The sequence below is a fragment of the Arachis ipaensis genome, chromosome B6, assembly GCF_059453495.1.
Source record: "Arachis ipaensis isolate K30076 ecotype BB chromosome B6, ASM5945349v1, whole genome shotgun sequence".
NCBI classification, from domain to species: domain Eukaryota; kingdom Viridiplantae; phylum Streptophyta; class Magnoliopsida; order Fabales; family Fabaceae; genus Arachis; species Arachis ipaensis.
The window spans coordinates 149,952,652-149,962,703 of NC_142441.1; the positions used below are offsets into that span (position 1 = coordinate 149,952,652).

The 10,052-nt window shown below is 31.2% G+C and overlaps 1 protein-coding gene across 2 annotated transcripts; it reads right to left on the minus strand.

Annotated features, from left to right (window-relative positions):
* Positions 1–5,143: 5,143 nt before the first annotated feature.
* LOC107605575 (transcription factor bHLH74) lies at positions 5,144–9,684 on the minus strand. Of its 2 annotated transcripts, none has more exons than XM_016307487.3 (8): positions 7,701–9,684; positions 6,942–7,172; positions 6,782–6,847; positions 6,487–6,555; positions 6,219–6,290; positions 5,904–6,044; positions 5,725–5,806; positions 5,144–5,627 (listed from the first exon to the last, which is right to left on the minus strand). In XM_016307487.3, the coding sequence occupies exons 1-8, from the start codon at positions 8,277–8,279 to the stop codon at positions 5,605–5,607; spliced, it is 1,263 nt and encodes a 420-aa protein (XP_016162973.1). In that variant the 5' UTR covers positions 8,280–9,684; the 3' UTR covers positions 5,144–5,604. The 2 variants fall into 2 exon arrangements, with proteins under 2 accessions (XP_016162973.1, XP_016162972.1); XM_016307486.3 differs by having other exon boundaries at positions 5,473–5,642; positions 7,701–8,422.
* Between the last annotated feature and the right edge of the window lie 368 nt (positions 9,685–10,052).

Consider the following 10,052-nt stretch of genomic DNA (forward strand, 5'->3'; position numbering starts at 1 on the left):
TGGCTTGATGCTAACATAAAATAAAGTCACTGATGGAAAATTTTGCTTTGCTTTTTTTTTTTTTAAATGCCTTTTGATACTAAAGTCATAGTAACTTGGAAAAATTCAGACTATTTTTTGTGCTCTATCTAAAATGATAACATGTAATTAACATAAGACAAATTTTTTGGTAGTGTAAAATTACTAATAATGGTGAAAAAAAAACTAGAGTATTAATTTTTGATAATTAATTTCATCCATTTTTTTTTATCTTTCTTCATTATATTTACAATTTTTTTTTCTTTCTCCTAACAACACTCTTAACAATGTCATAACTAACCAACTTGGGTTGGTCGAGTGGTCAGCTCACTCGTCCGCTTAAGCAAGTGTCGGGAGTTCGAATCCCGCCTTGTGCATGCAGCAACTCATTGGTCAGCGACAGACCCTTAAATGGAGCTTAGATCCGCGACGGAGATTAGTTCTTAAACTATTGGGTTGACTACCACTAATAGTTATCCAAAATTTTAAACCCTAAACCCTTCAAAGGGTGAAGGTTAAAATATAATCTTACAATTAAAGAAAAAAAATTGGATGATATTGATCAATTTAAAAATTGATTTTATAATCTTACTACGAATTGATATGTTCCTAACAATGATATAGCCAAATGAAATCAACACTTACATTAAAAAAAAATTAATTGAACCCCAATTAAAAGTTGATTTGATCAAATTTTATTTCATTCTAGGGTTGCTTTCATAGCTTTTATAGCACATGGATATATCTTTTGGTCTCTCCATATGGCTACACTTGAATGTGGTGGCGGGTGTAGCTATTTTGTGGTTTTAATTTTGAATAAAATTGTGTCACAAAAAAAAAAAAAATGGGGTTCCATCCTATTTGGTAGATCATACGGCATGGACCACTGTTTAATCTTTCTTATGTAAACACTTAAATGAAAAACCAACCAACTTTCTTCTACTACCATTAATTATAACCCATTTTTGATGCTTGTTTTTGTTTGATTGTTATGGTTTCCTTTTTCATCTTGTTTTCCAATTCCAAACGGCTGCTTAGTACAACAAAGTTTGCAAAATGTGTTCTTTTGGTGGTTAGTATTTCACCATTCACTCCCTCTATTTTTTTTTTTGTTCTCTACGGTATCTCCCAATCCAATAGGTCAAGGACTAATCCGTTGCGAATCACTGGCCAATGGATTGCTGCATGCACAAGGCAGGATTCGAACCCCCTACACTTGTTTAAGCGGACGAGTGAGTTGACCACTCAACCAACCCAAATTAGTTCATTCACTCCCTATATTGAGCCTCATGTTGGCAACTTTACTTTGAACTTACAAGATTTTGGACCTTTTTAACCCTAAGAATTAACTTTTGGACCTAAATTTTTATGGGCTTATGCCTATTATAAATAGTACTATTATTAAAAGTCACTAGACTACTAGAGAAAGGCATTGTAGCATAACCCAATGTTAGCCTTCAAAGAGAGTGACATTGTAACTAATCTTACATCTTAATTAATTATTATTATTTGAAGGATGGACTATATAAGATATTGACTTTCCATTGTTAGGAAATGATTAGTTTTAGATTTTGGGGTTGTGCTTCCCCCAAATGTTTAGATTCAATATATTTGCAGATTTTTCAATATGGATTAAACGTTATTTTCAAATTATTTTATTTGAATTTCAAATATTTATTTATTTTAATGTTAAGCTTAATGCACTAAAAAAACAAGGTAACGAAAAGATGGAAAATATAAGTTATCTAAGTTTATATATTTACTTCAAAAAAAAATCTAAGTTTATATATTTTCTATATTTAAGTAATTCCAACAATTTCTCAATTTGAGGGCAAAAATTTTGAGAGACAAATAAACAGAAATGGATGGTAGTAGGAAAACGGAAAACCAAACTACTCTCTGCCTTCCTTTTCCATGCCATGTTTGTGGGAACAACAATGGTGAAGATATATTTATTAGGGTTTTTGATTACTCTTAATGATAATAATCTTAATTGAAATGCTTTAATTCCTAAAAATTAAGAATTTATTTATCTTGTATTCTAAAGACACATATTATTAAATTAAATTTTTTTATTAAAATATAAAAAAATTTAAATTTTTAATATTTTTTATATTTAATAAATAAAAATATTTTAAAATTTTTATTAATAATAAATTTATTATTTATCCTCAGAGCACGTATTAACTAAACCCAAAAATTAGAGTGGACAGATTTTTTGAAAGGTGCAGTTCAGCAGAAGTAGTGACACATAGCTATCAACTAGGCTTTATTTGTTGTATTTGCAGTCCCTATTATATTATCTAATATCTATATATTTTGGCTACATCTACACTTTAATAGTTTAATTGCTTCAATTTGATTAACATACAAAAATAGTCATCAAATTATGATATATATTTTATATTTAATATGTATTTTATACATGGAACAATATTTATATAACATTTTCAAGTACCAACATTAAATAGAGAAAAAACAACAAAAAGGAAAATGTAGCAAAACTTTTTAACAGTAGAATGTTATTTATTTTGATATACTAAAATGATAAAGATGTGCACAATATCATGATTTGCGTGTGTATGCTTTCTATTATTTTGTGTTTAATGTGTGTATAAACTAAGATAGCGTTTGTTTTAAGGTACTGAGACAGAAATTGAGAAATTGAAATTCAGTATTATGTTTGTTGGTTTAGAGACTGTTATTAAAATTTTTGTCTCTGTCTCTAAAATTTCAGTATTTCAGTACCTCCAAAAAGTAGGGACATAGGGGACTAAAATTTTTAAAGATAGAGATTGAAACTTTAATGACATTTTATACCTAAATTATCCTCATTTTAATTAATTAATTCTAATTTTACCTTTTGTGCAAATTAAATTAGAGTTTTATTCTTGTTTCAATTTCTGTCTCCCATTTTACACCAAACAAAATACTAAGATTTATTTCAATCTCTATCTCTTAGTCTCTGTCTCAATCTCAATCTTCTACCTAATAGAACATAAAAACTTAATATGTTGGTTAGTTGGTTAGTTGGTTACGTATTGGGCCAAACGTAGTTGGTGCTCTAGAACTTATGCTTAAGAAAATTAAAATCAGAAAAATATAATAAAATAATTAAACTTTTCGTAATAAAATGTTGCTAATAAAAGTTTTTTAATGCTTGGTATGTACCAATTTTTTAAGTAAAAAATGATTTTGTTTATAATTAAAAATCAATTTCTAATTTTTTTAAACGAAAGAAAAAAAATAATTAAAAGACCTACATTGATTATTATATTGATTCCATTTTTGCATGCTTGATGGTCAATGTTCAATGGCTCAATGCTCATTTTGCAATGCAACATGTGCCAGTCTTCATAAATTAATCATAATGGAGTAGACATAAATTAGTTCAGCATTCTGAATCAAAGTTATTTTCTACTTCAAATTATAGATAAAATGATTTTCAGAGTCTAAATTTGACTGAGTCTAGAATAAAATATAGCACATAGCCTTGGGTAGATCATTAATTAATAATTACTGTATCACCCAATACATTTCAGTTTCCTATATTAAATAATGAAAGGGATATATATTGGTTGTATCCCCTACCTTATTAATTGAATGAATAAGTATTCATCACGCTCATTATTAAATGATATGAAAATGTTTTCTTATGATGCTTGTCTGCTTCTGTTTGATGTTACAACATTTTTGAGTCTCTAGTTCAGTACTTCAGTTTTGTCTTTATTTTTTACTTTTTTGCTTTTATGAATTGTACATTTTTTTTTCTTTCTAATATTTGGTTTGTCGTTGGCGCAGAGAGAGTAAATATATATAACTTTGCTTCATAAAAAAAATCCAATATTAAGAACGTATTCATGATATCTATAAATCAAGTTCCCATTTCAAAACCCATATTTTAGTTATATTTATAAATTAATTATTTTAGTCACATTTCTCACCATGTAAAAAAAATGCTTGGTACTAAATGGACACAAAATAAACACAACCCCCTCCGGGGCGTGTTAAAGACTTAAGAGTTAAGACACTATATCAAAAAAGTCATTATTTTTCAAATAAAAATCCACTCAAAATAATTAATTTGGATTGGTCGAGTAGTCAACTCACTCGTCTACTTAAAGTAAATATCGGAAGTTCGAATCTCGTACCCTTAAATGGAGTTTCAAACCGCGACGGATTAGTTCTTGACCTGTCGGGTTGAAGAATACCGTGAGCAACAAAAAAAAATCTACTCAAAATAACTCTTTTATCTCCATAATTAAGTTGGATTGGTCTAGTGGTTAGAGGTGTTCAAATCCAATCGATCCAAATTAAACCGCTCATCCAATCCGATCCAAACCGAAAACTGATTAAAACCGCACTAATTCGGATTTGATTGGATTTTATTTTTTGCAAACCGCTGGATTTGATCGGATTTCGGATCTACTTTTCATAACCGATCCAATCCAATCCAAACCGCACAATGTGCAATAATATTATTATTTTATTATTATATTTACAATTATACTTATAACATGTTCAATTTGCTATACATTTTTCTATTATTCATGTATTATTATTATTTAATAAATATTTTATGTTCAAAATGTTATTTATTTATTTATTTTAACTAACCTATAATTTTATTTCTATTGTTATGTTATCATTGGTTTTTTAAGATATTGTTAAAACTTGTTAGGTCATTGTTGATTATTTAAAATTTGATATTGAGACTTGTTATATGTATTTAATTTTTTTATTTTAAAACCGCAAATCCAAACCGATCCAAACCGCTTGTAATCGGATCGGATTTCCAAAAAAAATTCATCCAATTCAAACCGCACCGCACATAGATTAAGCGTTCGGATCGGATGACTTTTTCTCTTAAAACCGAACCAAACCGCACCGCAAACACTCCTACTAGTGGTTAGTTCACTAGTCCGCTTAAGTAAATGTCGGTGACAAACTCTAACCCTTGGCTTGCCGGGCTGACCGTGAAAAAAAAACTCTCTTATCCCCACACGTTACATCTTTTCACACACAAGAGACTTGTTAATTTGTTACATTTTCTATTCATAAATACAAAAACAAAGGAACAACCCATAAAACCATTACAAAAAAACAAGAGTACACATTATATCTAACATCTCCAACACAAATTGAAGCAAATATTGAGCTCCAAAAATGTCCAAAGCCTTGCAACTCTATACAATAACATTTCATAAGAGTAATAATGATAGTTATTAGTTGCACACACTTTTTACTACTACTCCAATATATGCTCCTCAAATTACTTGCCCTCCAAGTCATCATTAGACTAACACCACTTCAACTTGTTCTTAAATTACACAAGATATGTGTAACTATCATTTCTTTTTCCTTCCCTTCCAAACAACACAAAATCTAACAAGTCATCTTCTTCTAAAAATTCGAAGAGCCAATAGTTAGGTATTTAAAAAAAAAGATCCTATACAACTAAAAGAACTTTATTTTTCTTCCCCCCTTCTATTTTTTTCCCCTTCCTTTGAACTTCAGTTAAATAGTTGTGCAGTCGAATGGAAGATTCCGATGTGTCGAAGAGGCATGGCCTAATTGTTCCACGCACTATAATTCTGTCTTCAATCTTCCTGATAAGCATGACACTGATTTAGAATAGATAAGAAACTTAAGATGGTTCATAGTTACAAATAAGCATTAAACAAAAAAGAAGTTTGTGGTTGTTACCATTTGGTCCCAAATTGTCAAGTGCTGTATTAGGATCATACCCCATTCCATAAAGACTTTGGAACTCATGGTCCAAAACACCCTGCATGTGTAGAAAAGCATTAGTATCTTCTTCACAACCAGAGACTTCGGAACTTGTTGCTTTTTTTATGGTACTTTATTTTATTTTGTTTTATCACCTGAGGCAAAGGAGGGAATTGTGTTGATGTACTAGGCATGCCAGCCATGTTTCCTTGAAAACTTCCATTGGAGAATGGGTGAGGGGAGCTCATACCAACACCATATCCAACAATTCCATGTCCTAAGCGCGATTGAAGAATCTAAACAATAGAGAAATCGCTAACCGAGTAAGAGCAATGTTGTGTAAAGATTACTAGTGTTGTTTGGATTTATGTTTGAAACGTCGTAACAATGTCATGGTTTTGGAAAAATTGTTTCAGAAATTTCCAAACAAGAAATCAAATTAAACATGATGCTGAAAGACCTTCACTTACTTCCTTCGACAGGATCCGTTCTACGTCAAAATTCAGTTCCGGGTTCACTGTGGCAAGTTTCATGGACAAAAACTGCAAAACTTCTCTGAATTAGTCGAATAATCAAATAAGCGTGCAAATGAAATTTAGCCTTTGAAATCGTGTGATAACTAATTGTGAGATAGATATCTCTTAATGTGCATAATTCAGTGAAGAAATGTTAAATGGTTAACAAGAAATAAGAAAACAGAAATCAAATGGAGCCTTAACAAGAAGAAAATGGGTATACCTCAACTTGTTGCTGCAGAGACTGCACATAGTTTATAATCTCATCCAGCATTACTGCTTTGCCAGTTATCTAAGAGAAACCAGACATAGCAGAAAACATTAGTATGCACTATGAATATACATCATCCAATGCGACATCAGCCGGAATGTCTTATATGCACCCAAGACAATCCAATATTGGAGATTTATTAGACATTATTAATATAAAATCAAGATATACACCATTATTGGATTGTCTTGGCGGCAACATAGCATTCTCCTAAGAAATCATAACACAATCACATCAATCAACTAACCTTGTTGCACCCTGGAACAAGTTCTTGGAGCAATCTCATTCTCTCACTAATCTTTTCTCTTCTCACCTGCAACCAAAAATTTCTGAAACATTCAGTACCAAAATAAAATTAAAGTGCTTCCAAGCTTGATAACAAACATTGTTGTAAGATTAGTGGTTACCCTTTCTGCAAGGCTGTGACTGTTTGTAGCTTGACCCCTTCTTGCTCTCACATGGATGAAATTTTCTTTAGGAGCTTCTCCACTTGGAGAATTTTCTTTTGATTGCTTTGCCGGTTGCTTGCCTCGCAAATCAGCACTCACATTCTGCTCGACTTTCGCCTTCTTTTCGTGTTCTTTAGCACCATCAGATATCGTCCTTGGAGAGTCTTTCAGTTCATCGCCACCAGCATTCTAATCAAAGTTTATAAAAGCATTTCATCTATTAGCTCATTGAATCACATAAACAAGGCAATAAGTCCTGAGATTGGATTGATATACCAAGTTATCAACATGTTTCACTCTAACAAACCTTGCTTGAACAGGAAGTAGAATCATGATCACATTAATCAGCATTCTAATTATATGTTCTAAAGCATTTTCATTCATTAACTCACTACATCAAATAATCAAGGAAATAAACATTCCAAATCCGAAAATCGAACTGCTATATTAACTTTGTTAAACAGTCAACAAGTCTTGTTTGGACTGAAAGTAGAATATTTTCAGCATTTCATTATATAACTTACTAGATCAAGTAAACAATTATCCACTAAATAATTGAATCTAGTTTGCACCAAAAAGTAGAATCATGATCACTTGATCAGCATTCCAATCAGATTAGAAAGCAATTTTCATTCATTACCCACTAAATAAGGAAATGAAATATTCCAAGTTCTTAGATTGAATTGATATATTAACATAGTAACAATCTTCACAAACCTTGTTTGGACTGAAAGAAGAATCATGATCAAGCATGCGCTTTCTTCGATTTCCACTAGGTGCAGTTCCTGGTGCACCATCTTCAGTAATTGAGTCCTCAACCTGAGATTGTTCATTCATTGGAGCTCTTTCGGTTCCAGCATCATTGCCATGATTATAACTTGGTCTAAACCCCATGTTAGGTATATCAGAAGACCCTTCTTGACAAAAGGATCCAACAATTTCTGAGAAGTTTCCACTACCAAAAGATGGAATTTTGTGGACCATAATGCCCTCAAGATTGGTTGAGTCAGACATATATTGAACAAAAGGGTAAGATGAAGAATTTCCAAAATCACTATTGTGAGTAGTAACCATTGATGACCCTCCAAAAGTTTGAGATTGGCTTAAGGAAACAATTGGATCCCAAGAAGAAGAAGAAGCAAGAAAAGGGTTACTATTAGGTACAACAACATCTGAAGAAGAAGACTTAGCCAATGACATAGAAGAACTCATATCCATTTCTGAGACATTAACATTATTTGTCAGAATGCTCTCATTTCCATGATGAAACCCCATTGCATTCTCATGACCCCCCATCTCAGTTATATATAAATATCAACCAATTTGATCATATGATGATGATATCTATATATGATTTCGCAGAAGGAGGAAGTAAACAATTGGAAATGATTAAAGGGGAAAGAGAATTTTGACTAAGTTGGATATAGAGAGATATCTTGCAGGACTAAACAAGGAACAAATAGCTTGGCAGCTTTATAGGACTGAGAGAGGAAGTTAAAGTTAAAGAATAAAAGTGAAAGGGAATATAATCTTATAACTCAGTTAAGCCACCAAGCTTGTTATTGTTATTACCTTTTTTTCTTCCTCCAAACTACACAATGGTTCTCTATCTGAGACAAGAAAAGGCGAAACCTTTCAGTGTTAAGAGCATAAAGGGAACATAACAATGGGATTAGCTCATCACACAGCTCATCAAAACTTCAGCAAGTTAAAGCAGATTCCCTTTTTTTTCCTTCTCTTCTTTGTGCTCCAAGCAACAACAACTAGTACTAAGATCTCCAGAAATTCACACCAATGTGATTGATGTTAATGCATTTCTTGGGAAACAACTTTGAATTGAAGAATCTCTCCAACAAGTAGTACTAATTTTCTTTCTTTGGTTTGATGCAAGAGAGATAGATAGGAAATGAGGAGCTATTGAAAATTTGAAACCTCTATGATGGGAATCCAAGTACAAGACGAACAAGAACAAGGAAGAAAGAAAGAACCAAAAGGCACCAAACTCATAAATCAAAATCAAATCAGTGCCATGACTGGTGTGAAAAATCTGAAAGGGACAGGATTGTGTTTTATGTCTCTATCAACACTGCAGACTATCAAATACTATAAAGACCAAGAACAAACAATTTCACAAACAGTTGGTAGGTCTAAGCATAAAAAACACCAAAATGTAGCATAAAAATTCCAACTTTTATAGATTACAGGACAACACCAAGAGCTACTTACTAAGCTAGAAAGAGAAAAAAAAAAAAAAATATATATATATATATATATATATATATATATATATAATAAATAAATAAAATTAAAAATTAAAATAAAAGAATCATAGAATGTGAGACTTTTTTTTGCTTTATTTCTTTGCTTACCTGCTCAAGCTATAAGAGGTGACATGAATCATTTTAAAAGACACACTAACCACTGCCAACTGCTCCTGTTGGTAAATTATTGCATAAGCATAACAAGAAGAACCTAATCAACCTTTTTAATTTTTTTATTTTCAAATTAAATTCTTTCTTCCTATAGTTCCTACACTTTACTTCACTTGTAATAATTTTCCAGTTCTAGTTTAAACACTTTAAACTATTCAACCTCATTAAATTATTTAATTAATTAATTAATATTATTTTAATTGTGTGTAACTGTTCAATTTTCTTTTTTTTTTTTTTGCTCTTCCCCTTTTGCTTTCATATGTGTTTGTGAGATTGGATTTGAGAGGTTCTTCTCTTGAAGGCCAAGCTTGCTCCCTATATTATTATTTATATTTATTATTATTATTAACAAACATACATCCTTTTAGGCTTTTAAAATTATTTATTTATTGATTTCCTTTTTGTTATTTTATTTTATTTTTTACTGACACATTTTGCCAACTGTTCTAAGTAACATAAGATATCTTTCTCTCTCACTCTTTGCTGTTACACACTCATTTAACTCAGTGCCAACTAACCCTCTTTCAATTTTCTTTTTTTATTTTTAGAATCCCCAATTATATATGCACCTAACCACCATCACCCTTCATCAACCCTCAGCAAACTCTTCATCATCCCAATTCCCAATTGCCACACT

Excerpts from the sequence above, each read along its gene's own strand:
- LOC107605575 (XM_016307486.3), bottom strand. The coding sequence starts at position 8,279 with ATGGGGGGTCATGAGAATGCAATGGGGTTTCATCATGGAAATGAGAGC. Across the intron at positions 7,173-7,700 it reads CTTCTTTCAGTCCAAACAAG|AATGCTGGTGGCGATGAACT; the intron begins GTTTGTGAAGAT and ends AACTTTGATTAG. Across the intron at positions 6,045-6,218 it reads AACGGATCCTGTCGAAGGAA|ATTCTTCAATCGCGCTTAGG; the intron begins GTAAGTGAAGGT and ends TCTATTGTTTAG.